The sequence below is a fragment of the Canis aureus genome, chromosome 35, assembly GCF_053574225.1.
Source record: "Canis aureus isolate CA01 chromosome 35, VMU_Caureus_v.1.0, whole genome shotgun sequence".
NCBI lineage: Eukaryota > Metazoa > Chordata > Mammalia > Carnivora > Canidae > Canis > Canis aureus.
In genome coordinates this window covers 3,245,822-3,269,106 of record NC_135645.1, presented here as the reverse complement: position 1 = coordinate 3,269,106, position 23,285 = coordinate 3,245,822, and the positions used below count along the sequence as shown (strand labels likewise).

General features: G+C 50.8%; 1 protein-coding gene across 1 annotated transcript in view; it reads right to left on the bottom strand.

Moving 5' to 3' along the window:
• Window positions 1-23,285, bottom strand: part of SLC12A8 (solute carrier family 12 member 8) — a 111,315-nt gene that overhangs the window by 34,182 nt on the left and 53,848 nt on the right. The window contains exons 5-7 of the mRNA XM_077884556.1: window positions 16,913-17,026; window positions 4,056-4,143; window positions 2,502-2,589 (exon numbers count right to left, since the gene is read on the bottom strand). Coding sequence (XP_077740682.1) covers window positions 2,502-2,589; window positions 4,056-4,143; window positions 16,913-17,026 — 290 coding nt within the window. The remainder of the gene's footprint in view (window positions 1-2,501; window positions 2,590-4,055; window positions 4,144-16,912; window positions 17,027-23,285) is intronic.

Here is a 23,285-nt window from a genome sequence, read left to right as displayed (position 1 = left end):
AGAGAAGCGTTCCCAGCAGCAAGAGCAGCGCCCCGGGGGCCTTCGTGCCTTCGTGACAGCCAGCACCACGGGGACTGTGGGGAGGCCTGGCCGGGGCTCCCCGGAAGGCGACACAGCGCGGAGGCCGTGCTTCCCCAGGGCCCAGGACTGCCCAGAGATGGGCTGGCCCAGAACCCAGGCCACGGCTGAGACCCGGAGCTGAGGTGTCCAGTTTATTAAAACCACGCCAGGGGGGTGCTCCGGGTGGGGCCACAGAGGACACTGTGCACGCGTACCTGCCAACCTGCATGGGCACCGAGGCCCAGCCCACTGCCTCGGTGCACACCTGCTATGCAGCCGAGCGGGGGACCCCGAGGAGGGACACCAGAGAGCAAGAGAGGAGGAAAGCCCAAGGTTCAAGGCTTTGGGGAGGGCGATTGCTGCGTGGCCCCCTTTGCAGGGGGAGCCTGGGGGGCAGCCGCGCGCACCACACACCTGCTGCCGCGCCAGCCCCTGTTGGCAACTGAGAACCAAGAAACAGGCTCTTGCCTGTCTTTACAGCCTTTACCACCGCCTCTTCTAGGAAACAGGCTACTGCTCTCCAAAAAAACGAACCTTCCACCTCTCACCCCGGGGTGTGCATGATGTCATCCCCACATGTGGTCGCCAGGCATGGTTTAGCAGGTGCCCCCCCAACTGGCTAAGCGCCCGCCTACCTGTTTCAACGCCTGGGACAGGTGGCATTCCAAACAAGCTTCCCCCGGTCCATGTGTCTATTATTAGTGGTGGAATTTCCACCCACAAAGGCTTTCCCGTCTGTCCATGGAGATGTTTTTACTCTCTTGTCACGGCCTTCCTTGGATACAGGCTGCCTGCCCCCCACTCCATACCTGTTCTTAGTTCTCTCTGCAAAGGAGAGAGAGGAGGGCAAGGAGGGAAGCCAGGAGCCCCAGACTGGGGGATAATTTGCCTTGCTCCATCCAGATCAGAGCCTCGATGGTTAAAAGGACCTCTGTGAGGGAATCTGCCAGAAGGGAAGCGGCTTCAGAGGCAGGCAGGGCTGGCTAGCCGGCTCCCCCCGCGAGTTGCACACAGCAGCCAGTAGCTGGCAGATGCCCACGGTCCAAGGATCTGCTGTTCCCTGAGGCCCTTAATTCCTCTGATGCAGCCAAGCTTTTCATTCCACAATTAGAGAAAGAAGCCCCTGGGAGATGAAACTGCAGACGGAAGCTTGCATGTAGTCTGAACGAGGGCTGCACATTCCTTCCCCGAGTCTAAGACCTTGGTCCCCGTTAGGGGGATGACAGTGCTCTCACTACCTGAGTTTGCCCCCTTTCGAAACCTGCTTTCATAGTCAAGACCCCTGGAAACATAGATCATCTTTACATTGTTGTCTGCATATCTTTTTTTTTTTTAAGGTTTTATTTACTTGAGAATGAGAGAGAGAGCACAAGCAGGGGAGAGAAGGAGAAGCAGACGCCCCGCTGAGCAGGGAGCCAGATGTGGGACTCCATCCAAGGACCTGGGATCATGACCTGAGCCGAAGGCAGGTGCCTAACCCGCCAAGCCACCCAGGCCACCCAGGTGCCCCTGTTGCCTACGTATCTTAAAAGGAACCCGTGCTAATGTGGAAAGCAGGCCCGAAGGTAGCTCTGAAAAGATAGTTCAGAATTTCCTACCCCAGGCCGCCCAAAGCAGCGGCCCTCCGTGAAGATCTGCCAGGTGGCTTTGCAAAGCCTCACACCAAGAGAAAATGGTACTTTCTTCCCAATATAGGAGCAGAAACACTCAAGACTCAACTAAGAAACCTTTCCTAGCCTTCTACATTTCTCTGATAAATGACAGGAATCTCAAGGTTCACTTTTCCTCCAAGAACTTAAGGGAAGGTAGAGGTTTTGGGAGATTTCCAGAAAAGCAGCTGGGAATCTTATTCTCCTAGGTTCTAGAGGTGCCTGACCTGCAGCAGTGAAGGGGCGGCTGTGGAATGTGAGGAATTTGCTAATCTTCTTCTAGCTGGGTGTACTGTTCTAGAAACAAAGATGTCCCGGCCAGATCAACCCCAGCCCAGAGCCCTGGGAGTCCGGGTCCACAGAGGGCAGGGTGGGCCTCACCCTGGTGCCAGCCTCCTCGAGCTCCCTCCACTTTGCTGCCTCTTCTCCATCCCTCAGCCTCCTTCACTGCTCATGGTGGAGGGTGAGGCCAGCAGCAGGAATGAGAGGCTGCTTGAACTGAGGGCTTCACTGATGGCATTCTGCATTTCCATCCTGATTTCTGACCTGGAGAGATGCTTGCTTTCCTCTTCTCTCATCCTCTGCAGGCAGGAGCCTTGCCAGGTGCTGCTACCCATTTGCAGGGATCCCTAAGAAACCCCCATCCCTCTTCCATGATTTTGCTGCCGGCCCCCCTCCCCACTGCAGTCCCAGGCCCAAGACACCGGATTCCCAGGCAGGGCTGCAAGGGGGAGGTGGCCATTTGCAGGTGGGAGCAAAGGAAAGAGCCAGGGGCAGTGAGGGCTCACCCACCTTTTCCGCTATCAGGAAGTCATAGCGAAGGGCCTCTCGGGTGCAGGCGGCGCCCAGCAGGAGGACGAACACCAGGTAAAGAAACCACCTGCAAGAAAACCCCAGAGTGGAGCGGAGCTGCGGCCCCACCACCTGCTCAGCCCCGGGTCGGGGCCTGTCTGGGGCGGGGAGAGGAGGCCACCCTGAAGGCTCCCCGGCTGGTGTGGGGGGCAGGGGGGGGCTGTCAGTACTATTGCTCCTCCAGCCTAGTTCTTGCCACCACACGTATCATTGTTCTGGCTCTTCCTGACTTGTTAAAGGAGAGAAAGGCACTGAGGGTGTTGGGAGTGGGGAGCAGGGCCCCCGCGGCCCCTCTGGGTTTGCTGGGACTCAGGCAGGACCGACCCGCAACCCCAAGGCCCCCCTCCGCACCCCCAAAGATGGAGATGATCTTTCAGGCCTCTTAGTCCCACTGTTCCCTGGGCCCTGGATGCCAGGGAGCCGGGCCAAGTGTGAGAAGGGCAGCCGTGACCTGCCTCTGCCCCTAGCCGCCCTGTGACCTCGAATAAGCCACGTGGCTTCATTCCCATCTGGGTGGTGAGAGGATGGGGCAAAGGTCCCTCCCGGGACCTCCCAGCTCTGACCCCAAAACGAGGCAGGCCTCTTTCTTCTCTTTCCTTCCGAACGCCCAACTGTGCTCTGTGGCCTGCGTTCTCCCCCCGACACACAGCCCTATTTAGCACAAGACGGCCTGGTGCCCCCGGAAGCAGCGGCCCCACTCCTAAGCTAAGAGCAAATTCAGCATTTGCGAAACACACATATCAATATTTTTTAAATATCCTGGTTAAAATAATACAGGCACCTTTAAATTCTCAAGTCAGCGTCCTGTCTGTGCCTCTTACGTCGCCCCCAGTGAAGGGCGGTGGTGCAGAGAGTAAGACAGAAGACTCTGGAAGGTCAGAAACAGATCCAAGGCCACTCAGTCTGCTCGTGTGGGTGGCACAGTGTGAACTAAAACCCAGGAAGCCTGAGAGCCTCGGGGAGGCAGGGGAGGCCAGCGCGGGAGGCCAGCGGCCTGCTCGGGTCCTCACGCACGCAGGTATCTCTCCACAGTCTCTGGGGCAGCGTATTCCCACCATCCCCATTTTAGAAGAAAGGAAACGCAGGCTCAGGGAGCTCAGGAAATTGCTCTATGCCATGCAGCTGCCCACCTGTCTGATTGCAAAACTCTCCACCTTTGCGTTCCTCCCAAGGATCCCGGCAAGTCAATGGTTAAAAAAATCCCCAAGTTCAAAATGGAAGTGGGGGAGGGGGAGGGGCAGGAGGCTAAGGAGAAAGGAAAGAAAGGATCCATCCTCCACCTCCCGCATTCCCAGGCAGGGGGTCTGAAAGGGCAAGCATCTGAACCCACCAGACGTGAATTTTCCAGCCGGCTGAGTGTTAAAAGGAGAATTGGAATATGAAGTAGATTGGCCACAGTTGGGGCACTCCCAGAACAAAAGGGGCAATCCCCTCTTTTGCCTGGGGTTTTCTCTCCTTGTCTCCAGCTGACTGCCACCAGGGGAACTTACTTACGAGATGCCAACAGCTGCTAGGGAGCCCAGGGGGATGCTGGCCGCGGGCTCCCTGAGGTCACCCCCCATGTTGAAACCGGCCATGACTCCTGAAAGACACTCAGACAGGGGAGAGGGGTGAGCAGCGTGCTCCACTCCACGAATCGCCTGCCCCTCTTCAGGGCCCTCTCCTGGAAGCCATCCCACGGCAAGCCCATCCATCTGCAGTTCTGGCAACTGAGCTTCTCAATCTCCCCTGGCAACTGGGGAGGCATCCGAGGGGCATGAAAGGGATCTTTGTGGGTTGGATGATGCTTGGGAGGAAAGCCCTACTGGCTACAAAAGCATCTTACGGCCCAGTGCAGAGTAATGAGGGTGAGTGAGACATCTGGAAGGCTGCACAAAGGTCCTGTGGCCACATACAGAGCTCTGCCACCATCCCCACCCCCCGCCCCACCCCCAACTCCCTGGGGAGGCTCAGGCTTAGCAAAGCACCTGCTGCCCCCTCCTCTGGAGAGCTCCTTGCCTCTGCCGCCCACTGATTAAACTGGGCTTCAGGTGTCCTAGGAGCAGGTCTCATCCAACGGCCAGAGCCAGAGACTGAAGGGCTCTACACAAGAACTCTAAACAAGTTCCAAAGAACAACTGTGATGCTACCAACACTGAGTCCCAAGCTCCTCTTCATCATGGTCTGTGTTCCCAAGAACACTTGTGAAAAGTCATAATTAGTCCTGATGGGGAAGGAGGCCACAGTGCGGGATGCTGAGGCGGGGTCCTCTCCTCTGTCCATACTCACCCACAGAAGAAAGCAATAAGACAATGTGTCCTGAACATCAAAAGTAGGTCCTGCCCACACGTGCTCTACAAGTCCTGCTCAGGAAGGTCCCACAGAGGGGTGGGTGCATCTTAAGCGTGGCCTTGCGGGAAGATTTACATCAGCTTAGGGAGAGAGATGGCTCTAACTCCATCATCATGGGTTTATGAACACTTTCAATACTGACAGGGCCTGTGCTAATGCTTCCCATGCATTTTTTACCTTGTTCAACGACCACATCAGAAAAGTGGACTTATTTCCCCTGTTTTTTTGTTTGTTTGTTTGTTTTTAGAAAAGGTGATCAGAGAGGTTAATTAGAATAGTCTAAGGCCACATTTAGTAAGTGGGGAAGCAGGATTCAACCCCACTGTGTCTGACTCCGAAAATTATGCTCTTACCACCCCTGCTATAATGCTTGCAGGAGCGCAGGGGAAATGGGGGGAAGTGAAGATGCGCAGCCAGAGAAGTAATGTGGGCCTATTTCAAAGGGTGCCCTGAATAGGGGACCAACACTGGGACCTATACATGCATTGACCAGCAGTTCTACTACTGGGACTTCAGCTTCAGTAAATAGTCAAGGATATGGGTAAAGATGTAGCCAGGAATGTTTATAAATGTTTTTCTATACTAGTGAAAATGAGAAACAACCTCATGTCTACCAGTAGGGGATTTGCTAAATAAGTGATGATGTATCTTTCAATAAATACCGGAGCTCTGTGTTGTCAGAGATATGTTGTGACATGGAAAGATACTTAAAAGCAATTGTTTAATTTTCATATGCATATTATAAAACAGAACATATAGCACGATCCCACTGTCATAAAAAAAAAGATAAAGGGAAAATTCATGCCTAGGAAAAAAAAGAACTGGGACATGTTTTTAAATGTTAAACATTTTTAAATGGGTTGGTGATGGAAAAACAGATCACTTTTTATTTTATCGCTTATATATATTGTCCCAATTTTCTACTGTGATCATTCTGAAATGGGGGCTTCTTAAAGGGCTTTTTGTATAAATTGCCACATTAGGCACCTTCTCTTTCCTCTTGTTTCCCTTTTTCCCAAGATCCTATTAAAGGGTAGGATGGGGGCAAATGCATACATGCCCATAAGCAAACAGGTCTAGAATGGAGAGCCATGAGTAGATGAAAGGTTGTTACAGATGTCTAGAACACAGAGAATGGAGGAAGTGGCCCAGGGTGCAAGAGAAGGAAAAGAAAGCCTTAGAAAACTTCTCTAGAGGATCTGAATAAACCTGAGGAAAACCAGGGCTGCTAGTGTGGACATCTGCACCCAAAATGAAGGCTTCCTCCAGAACTGGCTGTACTCACAAATGTGTCACAGTCAAGTTGCCTGTGAAGGAAGAGCCCTTTCAGGGACACAGACCTAGACACTACGGCCAGGAATCCACGTCAGCAACCAAAGATTGCCAGGGGTGTGATGAAAACCAGCAACAAACACATGCCTGATAAAAATAGAACAACCTGGGCTGGAAGAAACATATAAATCAGGACACACATGAGAGTTCTGAAGAACACACAATTAGTAGCTCCAGACACGTCCAAGAAGAAGAGTCTATCTATAAAGCAAGGTGTAATGAAAACAAGAAATAATCCAAGAACAAAAAAAGAACTTCTGGAAATTACAAACACGATCACTAAAATTAAAAATGCAATAGAGGATCTGAAAGATAAAGTTAAGTAAGTACCCCAGAATTGAGAACAGAAAGATAAAGGGGTACAAGATTTAAGCCAAGAACAGGAGAAACAGAGGAGCTGAGAGTCACAACATCCAACGCACAGGAGATCCAAAAAGAGAGAACAGAGAGCACAAAAAAATAAAATAAAATAAAATAACCAGCTAAGTAAACCAGAAATAAATAATAAATATCCAGAACTAAATGTCTCTAAACTGAAGTCTTTAGGTTGAAGGATCCCATAGAAGAGACAGCACAAAAACTAAAACTTAAAAAGTCCACACCTAAACATAGCACTGTGCAATTTCAGGAAAAATCCTAAATCTTTCCAAAGGCAAAAATGAAACACTTATAAGGGAACAAAAATTAGACTTCTCTTTGGCAACAGTGGATGCTAAAAAACAATGGAATGCCAATTTTAAATGTCTGAGGAAAAATTGTTTTGAAACTAGAATTTTAGTCAGATTAGCAAGTAAGTGAAAGCAAAGTTAAGAGGGCAAGGGCTCAAAAAATTTACCTCCTACATCTCATTTCTGAGAAAGATACTAAAACATGTACTCCAGCAAAATTAGGCTATAACCCATGAAGGAGGAAAGCATGAGATTGAGGAAAGAGTGGTAATGACTCGGGGATGGAGTAAAATTCCAGAACCACAATTGCTACTGCACAGACACCAGCAGGGGCTGAAGCAGAAAGTGGGGCGGGGGTGGGTGGTGGGGGGAGCCAGAATGCATGCCTCTGGCTAGAACTGGATTCAACACAGCCAACAGCATGGTTGACAAACTCAATGATTTTAAGGATGTGCTAAACTGCGTATTTTGGCAACAAGAGAAAAGAAAGTTTATTGAAACTCTAGGAAAAGTGAACCGAAAAGACAATGTCTAAATGTGACTCAAACTGGGACGCCTGGATGGCTCAGCGGTTGAGCATCTGTCTTCAGCTCAGGGCGTGATCCTGGATCACACCTGATCCTAGGATCAAGTCCCATATCGGGCTTCCTGCGGGGAGCCTGCTTCTCTCTCTGCCTATGTCTCTGCCTCTCTCACTCTGTGTCTCTCATGAGTAAATACATAAAATCTTTTAAAATAAATAAATAAATAAATAAATAAATAAATAAATAAATAAATAAATATGACCCTAAAATGTCATGACATGATTTTACATAGCTGATGGAATATAAGAAAAAGTAACCTGTTTGGCCATGATATTAGGAAAATTCTCCCCTAAATGGTACAAGGACCACATCAGAATCACAGCAAAAGAAATGGAATTCTAGGTACTACTTCACTCTTTACCAAACGACAGCTACACACTCATAAGAGTGTGCATGTTTACAGTTTTTATTAACATCTGAAAATTGACCTAGAGACAAAGCACACAGGACATAACTCTAATTACAAAATAGAATATGGGGACATCTGGGTTGCTCAGTGGTTAGGCATCTGCCTTTGGCTCAGGGTGTGATCCTGGAGTCCCGGGATCAAGTCCCACATCAGGTTCCCTGCATGAGCCTGCTTCTCCCTCTGCCTGTGTCTCTGCCTCTCTCTGTGTGTTTCTCATGAATAAATAAAGAAAATCTCAAAAAAAATATATGAATATTCTCTACTACAACGATATAAAAGTAAAGCTATAGCTAACTGATATTAGAACTAAAAAAAAAAAGAGAGAAAGAGAAGTGGAGGGCATGTAAAAAGCACTAATATTTTCATTGTAGTGTTGAAAAACAAAAATATTAGTCCCATGATCTTTCACTCAGATCTGGCTTGGCTGTTACAACCTTCAAATTAGTTTAATAAGAAAATCTGAGGATACCTGGGGGGTTCAATTAGTCGAGCTACTGATTCTTGGTCATGATCTCATGGTGGTGAGATGGAGCCCCTCCTTGGACTCCGTGCTCAGCTCAAAGTCCGCTTGTGATTCTCTCTCCCTCTCCACCTCCCATTTGAGGTCTCTCTCTCTCTCTCTCTCTCTCTCTGTATGTCTCTCTCTAAATGAATAAATAAATCTTAAAAGAAAAGAAGGGGCAGCCCGGGTGGCCCAGTGGTTTAGCGCCACCTCTGGCCCAGGGCCTGACCCTGGAGACCCGGAATCGAGTTCCACATCGGGCTCCCTGCATGGAGCCTGCTTCTCCCTCTGCCTGTGTCTCTGCCTCTCTCTCTCTCTCTCTCTCTCTCTGTGTGTGTGTGTGTTTCTCATGAATAAATAAATAAAATCTTAAAAAAAATAAAACTAAAAAAAAAAGAAAAAGGATGCCCAGGACCTGCCTCACTCTGACCAGTGTCCCTGGGACCAGATCGTGTCACTGAGGCTCTCTTCAAAGGCTAGGGCCTCACAGCTTGCTGCCAGCACAATCTGGTGCCAAGGGCATCCCTGGCCAAATCTCCACCCTCACCTGACTCCCAGACCCCACTACCTTCATCTGCTAACACCAGCCCTTCCTGGACCTCCTAACTTGACTCCCTGCAGAGGTTCCCACCTGTCACCAGGTTTGCTGGTACGTCCCGGGGCTGGCCACGTTGCCTCCCACCGTCTACAACAGCCTCATCCTGCCCCCGGCCCCTAGCAATTTAATGCACGTTCATTCAACATTGTGGGATTACATATGCTCATTACTCCTTGCCATTTCAGTACCTCCTATCGTTTGTCACATCGTCTTGTGCGCCATCGGATCACTTAGGAAGACGCACGAGAACTCCACTGGTATATACGCTCTGTCAATCACAAGTGATTGATTAATCCTAAGTGCTTCCAAACAGGTTCTGCATTCTTAACCAAAGCCCCGTTCTTCTCCTACGAATCTCTCACCCCGTCGAGGACCCCGACGACCCAACCTTTGATCACAGGTCCTGCTGGCTGGGCACTGGGATCCTGGTCAGTGGGAGCAGGGAGGACAGACGCGGAGAAGGCCACGCTCAGGAACGGGCCAGACCCAGAGGGTCAGGACGCTGGCTTTGTTGGCTCTGTTCTCTGACAAAACAGAGAAGCCAGGAGGTAGGTAGCCGGTACCAGGGACACAAAGCACCAAAGCCAGGGAGGTGCCTGCCGGGTGGGTCAGTCCTGCTAGGCTGACGTGGGCAGGCTGTGCACACCTTTTAGACTGGCTTGCACACTAAGGCTGTCACTTCCAGAATTTTGCCCTTGTGTCACTACACAATTCCTGAGCAGACGATCACTAGTTCTGGTGAATTAGAGATGTCTTGCTTGTCAGCTGGCTCTAGAAAAATTATTTTGATTTAGTAATTTTTCACCCATGCTTGTCAAGTATTACAGAGATTCTCTAGTTGGGCTTTCCCCATCAGCTTCTGGTGCCATTTTAAGATACTATCATTAATGTTAGAGCTGGATTTAGGGCAGGTGTAGTAGAACAAATACTATTTCCCAGAGATTGGTATCCAGATGTTTTTTTGTTTTTTAAAGATTTTATTTATTTATTCATGAGAGACACAGACACAGTCAGAGAGAGAGGCAGGCTCCATGCAGGGAGCCCGACATGGGACTCCATCCCGGGACTCTAGGATCACGCCCTGGGCCGAAGGCAGGCGCCAAACCTCTGAGCCACCCAGGGATCCCAGTGGTATCCAGATGTTTTATAGATATTTTTTTTAAAAAGCATGGGAAATCTTGATTAAACAAGGTTAGAAAGGTCTTTACTGCTGGACTTATCAGTGCCTACGATATGCTAATTTTCATTATTGATCTCTAAGAAGAGAAATGTAACACACAATGTTTCCTAAAACTTACTCAACAATTTTACACTTTTTTAAATGAAAAACTTTATTCATTACTAGTGTTCTATGGAACACAGTTTGGGCAATGCTGTGTCCATTTTATAATTCCTATTTAATCTTTATGTTTTTCTTGGGAGGCTTCCTAAAATCGCTTAAAATGGCTACTTAGAATTAGCAATTATTAAAGCTGGAAGGTGTCCTAGAGGTCAACTACTCCAACCTCTTATTTTACAGATGAGGAAAATGAGACCCAAAAAGAAGTGATTTTGCCCAAGTTTCGAGCCAATGGCAACACTATGTTCAAGTCTCCTGGTCTCAAATCAGAGTTCTTTCCACTATGTCATACAATTTCTTGATTTCTAACACCCGTACTTTTCTCGGATTTCCCTTTTATAACAGAGTAACCGTATGATTCACTTGGGGTTCCCTCCCCAACAAGAAGGCCAAACTGATCAGCTCTGATCAGCACTGCACCCCGGTTTACCCACAGGTACTTTCATCGCCAGTTCCAAATCACTAGTCTGTGCCTGTTGAGGGTAGTTCCCCTCTTCATAGATCTTACACTTCCAGTTCCAGGAAGCAGCTGATGGTTTTACCCAAGACTCTATTTTTCCAGGCACGAGGATGATAATGCAGGCTGTGCACTGTTACCCCGTGACTTCGGGAAACACCTCCCTTCATGTGGTTAAGTCTTCCGACTTGGTCTTGCACCCTCGTTCTAGAGCCTTTTCATATGTTTGTTGTTTCAGGTTTTACATGGAGGCAACATGGTGTTGGCCGTCACCCCGCCAGCCTGGGTTTCCGAGGCTAGACTGCCAGCGCCACCCAGTCTCCTGGACACCAACGTTACACCTGCGGTTTGGGTGGGCAACACCAGGTGAACAGGGGGCGTGGGCTTGGTGCCCTGTTGCCAATGTCTGGCCTAACAACAGGCCCAGATGGCCAGGAGAGGGGCTCATCCCCTCGACATCTCAACGATAAGCCCGCGGTTAAAAAGGAACCAGTCAGAAATGTCAAGTAACCGCTTGCTTACGACATCTGCAGGACCGTGGCTCCGTCCTCCTGCCCGCAGCAACCCCAGCACGCACAGATCAAAGCCCTCGCTTGCTGCCTAGCATCACAATCCCCCTTCCTACCCTATTTTCTTCTTTGTTGCTGAAAAGGAGAATGAGTAAGGGGGGTAAAAAAGCCTAATAGTCTTTCTAGGCTTTTCTGGTTTCTGTTAGTTGTTCATTAAAGGACTACTTACTCTTTCTCAAGGAGCAACCAAGCGTCCTCCTGGGAGCTTTTCAGTTCACATCTGTGTCCTTTAAAAACCTTTCATTTTCTCCTCCAGCTCTAGCTTAATTGTTTCTCTTCTGCCTATTTTCTTCCTTCTTTGAAGTTCATGAGTTTACTATTTATCAGTAAGACAGCATATCCATGCACTAAAGTTTGCACATCTGATCTGTTGCTTTTCGTGCCGGAGGAAGCAGTCTGCCACTGCTTGGAGGCAGCGTAGCTCTGAGCCTCTAGTTCCTCATCTGCAAGTGGGGATCAGATTATTGACCTGGCAGGACTGCTGTAAAGTTAGAATGAACACCTGGTACCTAGTAGGTGCTAAATAAATGTCCACTCAGGAGGGATAGGCTCCCCTCCTCACCTGGAAATCCCTTGGGTTCCTAAAGACCCTGGACGTCTCTCCTTACCTTCCTCCTGATACCTAAACCCATTCCTCCTTCTGCACACCTGGCTTATTGGCTGGTTTGTTTAGCTGTTCCTGCAGGAATCTCTCATCTCCTCTTGGCTCTCTTCTTGGAGGCAGAACTTGTCAGGCCCCACCCTCTCCATGCCTTAGAGACTCTGCTGAGACACACAGTGTCAAATAATGGAACACTTAAATGCCAGGATTCAGGCGGATTTGCTGGCTTTGGGGTCGGGGACAGCTCCAAACCAGTGTGCATTCTCCCTTCCAGCGTCCTCTCCAAAGCAGGTGGGAAGCAGGGGGGCCCACCGCTCGCTGTCTGGCTGACCTGGGGGAACTAAGCTCTCTGTGTTGCTGTTCTCTGGCCTGGAAAATGGGATAATAACAGAACCCATGGAAGGATCCAGGTTCTATGGAGTCTGACACTTTAAAAACAACACAGACGTATGAATATGGAATTAAGAACAGGGATTTAGCAGGAGGTCATGCAAGGGAGGGACCTTGAAGCCGGAGCTTCATTAGCGTCAGGCTAAATCTGCACCTAATTGGAGCAGGGGGGGCTGTGGGGAGGGCTGAGTAAAAGACTGTATGTAAAGGGCTTGGCACGGCGCAACACATAGTAGGCTGCTGTAATGCTAAGGATTCTTACTGATGTTTAGAATCACATTAATAAAATTATAAGTTAATGCTATAAATGGAATCATAAAAATAAAAGTATAATAATTATAAAAATAAGGGGGAAAGAATTTTAAAAATAAAAGTATAATAATTATAAAAATAAGGGGGAAAAGAATTTTATTTATTTATTTATTTGTTTTTTATTTTTTTAAAGATCTTATTTATTTATTCATGAGAGACAGAGAGAGAGAGAAAGAGACAGAGAGAAACAGAGACACAGGCAGAGGGAGAAGCAGGCTCCATGCAGGGAGCCTGATGTAGGACTCGATCCCAGGACTCCAGGATCACGCCCTGGGCTGAAGGCGGGGGCTAAACCGCTGAGCCACCCAGGGATCCCCCGGAAAAGAATTTTAAAAATAAAAGTACAATAATTCTAAAAATAAGGGGGAAAAGAATTATAAAAATAAAAGTATAATAATTACAAAGCTTCCTTTTCTCTCGTTTCTGCTCATCAGAATACAGTGGGGTGAGCCCCAACGTTAGCTTGCCCTTGATTGAGGCTCTCTCTTCCTTAAACCTGGGGACCCCATTCTCAGTGAATCTCCCTCTCTGAGTTCTTCCAGGTATTGTGGTCCCTGGAGTGGCCGTGTGTGTTCGTGTGTGGGAGACACGGAGAGACGGAGAGACAGAGAGAGAATCCTGTGGGCCCGGACATTGGTTTTTCAGGGCAAGGTTGCTATCATCGCCTGGAGAAGGAAAGTACTTTAAGAAACAAAGCAAATGGAGAACCTACTCCCAGGGCCCGGCCCCACCCTGCAGCCACTACCACAGGGTGTGGTGGGCTGCAGGGAGAAGGACAGGACGGAGCACAAGCTTCCTAAATCCAGAGAAGCCGCTGCAACCTAGTTTTCAGCTGCTCCTGACAGGAGGTGTCCTACCCTTGAGATAAAATATCTCAAGTAACTTAAATAATACGTCTCTGACTGGAGATGGGGACACGGGGTGGGGGGACTTTTGTCCATTCTTCCAAACTCCTCTCCCCTCTCCACAGCCTGGAGGTTCTCTTGTTCCAGAAGAGGATGGCCTTGGAGGGAGCCCCAGCCATGACTCACTCAGAGCTAATCCTTGGCAAATCCATCGCCATGGAAACTGTCAATCATCCATGCTTTTCATAGCTTAACAGAACATCTGCCAGGGGAAAGCCAAGTGATACAAATTGTTCGTCCTGCCTACCGTGTTTACACTGGGGCCCCTGGAAAACAAAGAGAGAGCCAGGGAGGCAATGCTCCACAGCATAGTGGTGGCCCAGCTCCGGCCACTAATGAGCTGGGTGACCTTTAGCAATCCTTCATAAGTCTCTGTGTGCTCCTCCTTCCCCAGTTGGTCACATCAAGGATCAAGGATTCTCAACCTGGTTGGGCCAAAGGGCAGCGGAGGACAGAGAAGCTCATCTCCTAAGAGAGGTGGAGTGAAAGAACAAAACAAAGTCTACATAGATAGTTTCTTCAATATTATAATCTTATATTTGGAATTTAACAGAATAAGATCTTCATAATTCAAGCTCTAGAGTATCAAACTTGACTAATATTCTTAGGTAGCAATCTTTTCCAAAGGAAGGACAAACACACCCTTCTCTGGTCCAAGGAGGCAGGTCAGAATTTCTAGTGCAGGTGAGGGGTTTAGTATCCTTATCAAAAATGAATATGGACTAAAAAGACAAAAAGTTGAGAGCTGCTGAACTAGCTGCTGTCGGTCCCATTCAGAGGCTGTGCTACTGCAGGGCTCTTCAAACCTCAGACTGCTGATTCCTGGCTGGAGGGAAAAGTCCTGAAGGGGGGCCCTGCACTCCCTGCCCCCTCTCAGGCATCCCTTCTCTTTCTAAGACACAGCGTCTGGAGAGGCAAAGGAGGGGAACTGTGGAGCAGTGTGGAGGGGCCTAGCAGGGTCACATTACTGACTCAACCTCCTGCAGGTGTCAGAGAACACCCCTCTCCCCCCGCCCCGGGGCGCTGCCAGCCAAGGAGGATCACGGCCGCCTCAGGTGTGACTGTCAACCTGGAGTCTGGGCCCCGGCTTTCTTGGCCTTAGGACTCACCTCCAGGCCCCAGGAAATGCTCAGGTGGGAAGCCTCTTTAATGTGGGCTCTACCCATGTGAGGGAGGGAGGGCGGGACAATATTTTCAAATGTTAACTTTAAAAAAAAATTCCTCTATTTCGTATTTTTCCCTTTGCCTTTTCTGTCCATTCAAGGGGAAGTTGACCTATATTTTATTGCCTTGAGGGAGATACGAGGAAAGAGGAAACAGAATTTGCCAAACTCCTGTTAAGAGTTCTGTTTCTCCAAAGCCTGAGCCCTTAGGAGACTTTAGATAATCAAGGAGGTAAGAAAGTGGGGGTGGGGGAGGAAACGGGGTAACCGGGTGACGGGCATTAATGAGGGCCTGTGCTGTGAGGAGCACTGGGTGATGGCAAATCGAATTTAAATTAAAAATAAATAAATAAAATAAAAAATAAAATAAATACATAAATAAATAAAATATCAGATTTAAAAAAGAGGAAGAGGAAGAAGAAGAGGAAGAAACAAACAAAACGGGTGGGAAAAGCATGGGGGGGGGGATAAGAATAAACTTTGGTACATAGTTTGCTGGGTCCAGTGCAAATAAAAATAAGATCCTTTGTTCAAAAATTACTAAGAATTTTAGCAAGAGTGAATCATTAAACCAAGCGTGGGGCCCTTCTGAGAGTGGGCGCAGTGTGAATGCGTAGGCTCGTGCCCATAAAGCTGGCCCCGGGGTGGGGTGCCTGCCATATTGCTACAGAAGATTGCCCCTGGGGCTGGAGGCCAGGAGAGAAGCACATAGGATCTGGAGCAGTGTGGACCTGGGGCACCCTCCATGTCAGCACTGGTAGGGACCCCACAAGACCTTAGAGAGGAGGGCCTGGGACGTGCATAGCGTCTACACAGGGCCCCCAGGTTCAGATTGCTGGTTCAGAAGCAGCAGAGAGCCCGTAGGATGTGCAGACAGTACAAGAGGGTCTGGCTCTGCGTTCAGTGATGAAAAGCTAGAAGACCCTAAGGCCTCAGAACAAAATGGCAGGCCACGATGGAGCCACGGTGAATGACTGACGTGAGTTTTCAGTCGTCCTGGCAGAATGAAGGCTTAGAGTCAGACGCCGACCCTTTGCATTTCATAAAAACGAAAGGAATGCACTACTTCTGGCACATCTGGACTTGTGGACCAGGACTCCACCTGCCGCCGCTGAAGCCTAGCTCCAAACTCACTTCTGTGGCCAGCCTGGGGCGGGGGTGGGGACCATGGGTCAGGTAGGAAACCCCTGAAGTAATCCAGGGAGAGATGAGCCTTGGACCAGAGTGCTCAGGTGGCAGAAGCGGACAGATGTAGGACGGAAAGAAGCTCCTTTAGGAGGAAGAATTGACAGGGCTGGGAGGGTACTGGTAAGAAAGAGGACGTTGGCATGAATAACTCCCCATTGGCATGAGCAATTATCTGGATGGAGGTGCCCTTTCCTGAGATCAGGAGAGAAGGAGAAGAACCAGTTGGGGGATGGGTGCGGTGGGCTTGGCTCTGAACATAATGGGTCTGAGATGCCCAACAGATGATGTCATGGGAGCGACTGAGCGTAGCGTATGGAGCTCCGAGAAGTCTAGGCTGGAGGTACAGGTCTAGGGGTCATCAGCCTTGTGAGTGGCCATTGAACAGCAGGCGTGGATGAGATTCTAAGGGGAACAGTAGAGAAAGAAGAGAAGAGGGCCTGGGCATAGCCTGAAAAACTCCAACATTTAATGGGTGCATCGAAGAGGATGTACCTAGAAAGGCAAGTGAGAGGGCCAGGAGGAGACGTGGAGAAGGAGACGAAATCAAACACAATCCAGGGCATCAACACTACCTGACCAAGAGTAAAACGCTTCTCTCAGTCTGTGCTCTGGGACAAGCCCAGTCACTAGCAAATGGTTATTTCTTATAGACCATTTGGTCAACATGGTCTATAATTAAGGTTAGCTTACTACCTTCTAGGCCAGGGTCCTAGAGCGATCTCAGCTTTGGAAAGCTCCTCCCTGGCCACTGGAGAGCCAAGAAAATGGGGAATGTGTGTTAAAGAGATTCATTCATTGTCCATAGGATCCTGGTTTCACCCACACCCAGCGCAGTGAGAAGACAATATAGCGTTGCTCTGCCTCCTGGGAGAAGACATACAGGTTAGGCTAGAGAGAGGGGAGTTTCTAGACCATGTTTACGCTCATTGCAGGGTGGAAGGCGCAGCTTGTCTTGCATTCGTACCCCTCACGTGGGTGGGCAAGAGCACCCAAACTACTGTACCTGTAGCTGCTGGGAAGAACACCCCGAAGACCGTGAAGAAAGATTCTCCAGGACTGTAATCTGGCAGAGTGTTGTTCCATAGCAGTTCCGGCGAGTAGCCAATAAAACCATGCTCTGAAACAACAGAAAGCAGAGCATGATCTCAGGGTCCAAGGATCGAGCCCCACGTAGGGCTCCCTGTTCAGCGGGGGGAGTCTGCTTCTCCCACTCCCTCTGCTCCTCCCTGGGCTCTCTCGCTCGCTCTCTCTCAAATAAATAAATAAAAATCTTTAAAAAGTTTTTTTTTAATGAGCTAAGTGATAAGATAGCATATAGGCTTCCCCAGATTACAGTCCTATCTTATATATATTTAAATATTACATTTAAATATTATATTTAAATATTAAATTAAATATTATATTACATTTAAATATTAAAAGGCAGGGCTGTGTGTGTGTGTGTGTGTGTGTGAAAGAGAGCGAGCGAGCGAGCGAGCAGGAAGTCCAACAGAATAGGCCTTACCACTTCCAGGGCCTGACTTTGCGTGTCTACACCCCTAGAGACAGGCAGATGAAATGCCTTGAAGGAGAACAGTAGTTACCGCTGGGAAAGGGAGCATTTTTTTTTCTTTCTTTTCTTTCTTTTTTCTTGATAGATTTCAGTATAGCTGAAATCCTTCATGGAGCATGTATTTATGCATCTTCCGTTAATTTAAAAAATCAGGGGATCCCTGGGTGGCGCAGCGGTTTGGCGCCTGCCTTTGGCCCAGGGCGCGATCCTGGAGACCCGGGATCGAATCCCACGTCGGGCTCCTGGTGCATGGAGCCTGCTTCTCCCTCTGCCTGTGTCTCTGCCTCTCTCTCTCTCTCTCTGTATGTGTGTGACTATCATAAATAAATAAAAAATTTAAAAAAATAAAAAAATAAAATATTCCAGTGGTGCTATTAAAAAAAAAATCAATGTTTTGATTTTCTAATTTCTAATTTCTAATTTCTCTGTTCAGAACCCTGGCCATGGGTCCCTCTTCGCTGCAGAACATAGTCCAAACTCCTTACGATGAGAATCAACGCCCTCGACCACCAGGCCGCAGGCCACCGATTCCTCCTCATCCTTTCCTTTCCTCTGCCCAGCAGTCATGCAGATGACTCTCCCCAAGAACACCAGTAATACCCATCCCTTGTGTCTCCGGCTTTCCAGACCCTTCTCCCACTTCTCCAAGCCCCAATGCCATGCTCACTTTTCAAGCCCATCTCAAACGCGACTTCCTTTGGGTTTTACATCAGCTCCTGAATCAGAATGGATTCCTCCTACGTGTTCTCAGTACTGTGACTGGCCACGTTAGATCTTTCCCCAGCTAGACTCCTCGGGACAAGAAATGCAGCCTTCCACAGCTCTGTCCCCCAGAATCCAGCGCTGTGCCTGCCACACAAGAGCCAGGTAGCAAATACAGGTCACATGAAGAGGAATCTTTCTCTTAGATCTTGGCTATGGGCACATCTTGAATTCATGCTTTCCGTTTGCCTTGTTCATGGGCTACTTTATAGCAGGAACGTCTCAGATCCGATTTCTTCAAAGCACTTTAAACAATTGTACCCTGACTTCAATAAAATTTTTCAGGTGGCTTCAAGCCTACTTTGCCTCTCTGTTAAAAGAGGTCACTTTGAACAGCATCTGTGGACATGTTAGTGGGCTGTGCGAGTTTAAGATCCAAGTCAAGTATTCTTAGGCCTGAAAACACCCAGGGTAGGTATCTAGGCTCTGCTTTTTGAATCTCATCTCTGAGAATGAGTTGGTCTGTTTCTGTCAACTACAGTCTAAGAGAAGCCAGTCCTGCTCCCGTTCCCTCAACCCCCACAGCCACACAGGATGGGCATTTGGCCATCACTCCAGCCAACCCCTAGAGCGATGGTGAGAGAATTTCCTGCCCAACTGTCCTCCACCTACCTCAGGGCTTAGCTTCCCTCTGAGCTTCCATGCACAACAGAGCTCCTGCTTGCTCATGAGTCCAACGAGATTGCCAGTGCTTTTCACAGCTTCCAAGACTTATAACTTAATAGGAAAAATATTTCGTAAAAAAAAATAATAATAATAATACAGTGAAAGCTCAGAAGGGACCCTCGGGGTCTGCTGAGGACTTAGAATCACTGTGGATTGCTTTCCTCTGCCTGAACACAGAATTCACCCCAGACGTGAAGTCCTGTGCAACGTTTCTGAATGGTTTGGCATCTTCACAGCTGGTCTTCCCCTCATTAACAAAAAAGCAATAATGGCTGAGTTAACTTTATCCGCTGGCTGACCCCACTGACTGGCCTTTCTGAGGTGAAAACCAAGCCCAGCCTGTCTTGGAGCGGAGTTCAGGCAAGCTGGAATGGTGCACGGGCCTGACGGCACACGCACGCAGGGCCGGAGGCACCTGGGCAGCCCTTCCTCAGGCTCCAGGGACCTCGGCAGTCCCCAGGGTCGCTCTGAGGGAGGTGAGTGTTTGGTCACCAGGCCTGAGGGCTCTGCCCACGGATGAGTCACCAGGAGGACTTTTGATCTGCAACGAGCAGATCCACAGATTGAGGGCCTAAGTCCTGGGCTCTCACCAGGGCTTGTGAGGAGCCGGCCTCGTCCCCTCCCTCTGCACGGCCCACGGTGAACGCAGCCCCACGCAGCCCCCAGCACACCGCGCACCGCCGCCGCCGAGCCAGCCCTCTCCTGCGGGTGTGCTTCTCAATCTTCCTCAAGGAAATCACCCAAACTTTGAAAAGAACTTTACGGACAAAAACACGGTCAATGCTTTATCGCTAATGATGTAAAATGGGGAGTCAAAACATCCAACTATGGGGGCCTGGAGTGTTTGAAACGTTTATAAAGGGTTTTTAGTACCACCAAAAATTGTCCGTGTTATGTATGATCCATGTGAAGCAAGAAAACTGGACACCACTTATAGTACAGATAGCAAAAAAAAAAATTAATTTGTGCATGTAAGAAAAGACTAGAAGGAAACATACTAAAGTACTAACTATGGATGTCTATTTAATGCAATTATGAGCAATTTCTCCTTTCCTTTTTTTTTCTTTTTTACAGATTTTCCACATTGCCTTTCACAAGCAAAATCAACTTACCAATAAAAAATAATATCTTTTAGAAAAACAAACAAATGACATCCCAGGACCGAAAACCTACTTTCCCTAGACTCCTTTTCTGTAAACAAGTTCTTTTATTTCTTTTTTTTTTCTTTCCATCCATACTCTACCTGCTTCTCAAACTGATTGATGAGAAAAACATAGGTATCAAGATAGGGCAGATAAAATAAGGACCAAAAGAAAAAAGGAAAGAAATGGGGGCGGGGAGGGAGAGCACCTCAGCCACGTGTCCATGAGACACGGCCCAAGGTCTGTGCATAAGATCCTGCAACAATCACCCTCCAACTAGAATTCAAGGCCTAGAGACATCGTTCGATGACTTTCTGGCCAGCCCGCTCGGGCAGGGGCAGACCTCAGGGCCCTCCCCTCATATGTGCCACTTTCCAGGGGATGAAAAGGAGCTCCAGAAGCTGGCATGCTGGATCGTCTCCATTTCCTCTGCTCTGACCTTCCCTTATGCGTCTACCCCCCTAACAATCCCACACCTCCAGTCCCCGTCCTCAGCCAGCCTTCAGTGAGGCTTGGCCCTACTAGTTCGTACCACAACTTCTGGGGCCCTGGTCTCTCTCCCCCACCCCAAATCTGATGCAGCTGAACCTTGAGCTTCTGGCAGGGTGGATGCCTCGTGTCCCTGCCTGGCATCCACTTGCTGGCTGAGGCCTGGGGTGAGGTCGGCTGGACACATCCAGGGCACAGGGCTGAGCAGACCCCACCTGCCGTGCCCTCTTCCAGTGGGTCTTCATGCTGGGAAAAAAGTTCTTAATCTTTGTAGCTGTGGCCCCCGCTGGGGAATCGATGGAAGCTGTCCCCACAGACACATCGTGTGTGGGCTCCCGGCCTCTGAAGCCCCTCTGAGGGGCATGGACCCCGAGGCTCAGGACTCCCATGCTAGGGGCTGCCCGCATACACCGACAGTGTACCCCCCCCCCCCCGACTCCCACCATGCCCTGCCTCGCTGCAGGTTCACACTGCGGTCCCTGCCGGGCAGCGAGGAATCTCCGGGCGCAGGACTGTACGGGCTCCCCGGGGACATCACAGGGCACCCTCTGCTCCAAACGTAATGACCAGTGGCCTCCCATGGGCCGGCTCCTGGGCACCAAGTCCTTACAACGTCACCCTTGATCTCATGGCTGCTCTGCAAGGTCAGGGGTAAGGACACCAGGCGCAGGGAGGTGAAGAATCTTGCCCAAGGCTACACAGCGGACCTGCCTGTATTCCAGCCACTGCCTCTCCTCCAGGAGGCCAGTCCCCAGGTTCCCCCTCCCCCGCAGAGGGGGCCAGCCTTGTCTCGGGAGGCCTGGGGGACACTCCCAGGGGGAGGGTGCCAAGGCACGCAGCACAGGTCCTCATCAAGCCCAGGAGGTCCCCCCGGGGCTCAAGGCTTCCCCCCTCTTCCTGCAGGGGGCTGACGGGCCTCCCTGTGGAAGGCCACACACACCTGGGGGCATGTGACTGGGGACAGAGCCAAGCCTGGGCCCCGGGGCCGCGTGGGCTCAAAGGTCGCCACCCGCATGCTCTCTCTCTGCAATCCACCCCGAGATTTGTCCCTAGAGATCCTAAAGCTGGCGTCTTCGCCCCTGTGAACCCTCAGTCCTGCTGCTGGTACAACGGGGAGCCGGTCTCGGGCCTCCTCAGCTGACGACTTCCAGCCCTGGAGGCCCGGTGCCTGCACCTGCCGCATGTGAACACACCTGGCTGCGACCCGGAACGCCTGTTTCTGTATCTACCAAAACTGCTTAGACCCCACCGGAGCTCTGCACTTGCAGGGAGAACAAAAGCAGAACGGGGTGGAGTGGGGGGGCACGAGAGAGAGAAAACAAGTCCAGACAAAACCCGGGCAGGAGACAGGGAGGGAAGATACCAGAAGGTCTGTCTGCAGAAAGGCTTGGCCTTTCCTTCCTAAATCTGGGTGACATGGCTTCTCCCGCTGCCCCCGGTAGGCCCCGGTCCCACAGGGTCACTGTCTGCCCCCCAGTACTCGTGGGGTCCCACCCGCCTTGCCCGGGCCCAAGGCAGCCAGCCCTGGTCACCAGCCGTGACAAAGCGCCCTCCGGGACCTTCTGGTCAGCTCGCTGCTGGGAAGCTCCGCGCGGCACCTGCGGCTCCCGACCCCTGCCCCCCAGCCCCCCACCTCTGCCCCCCCCACCTCTGCCCCCCCCCGGGGTCTGAAGTCAGAAGAGGCGGGGGAGGTGAGCGGCCGGGCCTGCGGGGGAGCAGCCGCGCTTCTCAAACTGAGCAGCGGGGCTGGGGTGGGGGCGGCTGCTGGGCGGCCTGGGGCCGGGGCTGGGGGCCCTCCCCTGGACCCCGACAGGGCCCTTCCTGGGCTGACAATGGGAGGGCCGCGACCAGGAACAGAAAGAGCTAGAAAGAGCCGAGGCAGGGCCCGGGAGAGGAAGGGAGGGAGGCCGCCAGCCACGGCCGAGGTCACAGGAAGAGCAAGGCTGCGAGGAAAAGGAAAGGAGAGGCTGAGGCTCCGGGAAGGGACACGCAGCACAGCGACGCGGTGGGGGACGGGGCTGGAGGGCAGGGGCGGCGGAGGGTCCCCAGGGCCCGCGTGAGGGCCTCGGGGCAGTGTCCCCACCGCTCTGGGAGGCGGGCCGGGGTAGGCAGCTTGAGGGAGGGATGGCCTCCGTGGAAAGGGGAGGAAGGAGCGGGTCCAGGGCCCATCCTGCCCCCCCCCCCGCCCCCCAGCCCCGGCCCCAGCCGCCCCCACCACTACTCGGACCCTGTGCCACCACAGGGGCCTGACCCGGGCAGCCCGCCCTGCACCCCCCCTGCATCACCAGTGGAGCTTTCCCTCCTCTCCTCCTCTGGCTGCAAAGGGGTGGGGGCGTGGGATGCGGGAGCGGAGGGCAAGGAGTTGGGAGAAGCCAGACTTTTGTCCTCCTGCCTTGGGTGGAGCACAGGGATTGGGGGGGGGAGGGGGGCTCCTTCCTGGCAGGAGCATCCTGAAGATCTCTGGGGAGGAAGGGAAGGGTGGTGTCAGGAACAAGAGTCTAGACACAGGGGTTGGTGCCCTGGTTCCCGGGAGGGGCGGGCAGGGCGGTGTGTGTGGCTGTAGGTGAGTCCCTTTTCCTTTTGAAATGAAAATCCTGTCAATCTGGGATAAGCCCAGGCTCTGCACCCAGGCCCACTGAGCACCCAGGTGCCGCAGGCCACACTCCCAGGCGCAGGTGCGGGGTCCCAGGTGACGGTTCAGATCCCTTCCAATTCTGAACGAGGCCCAGCCAGAAGCCCATCCTTCACACGCAGGCTCCAGTTAC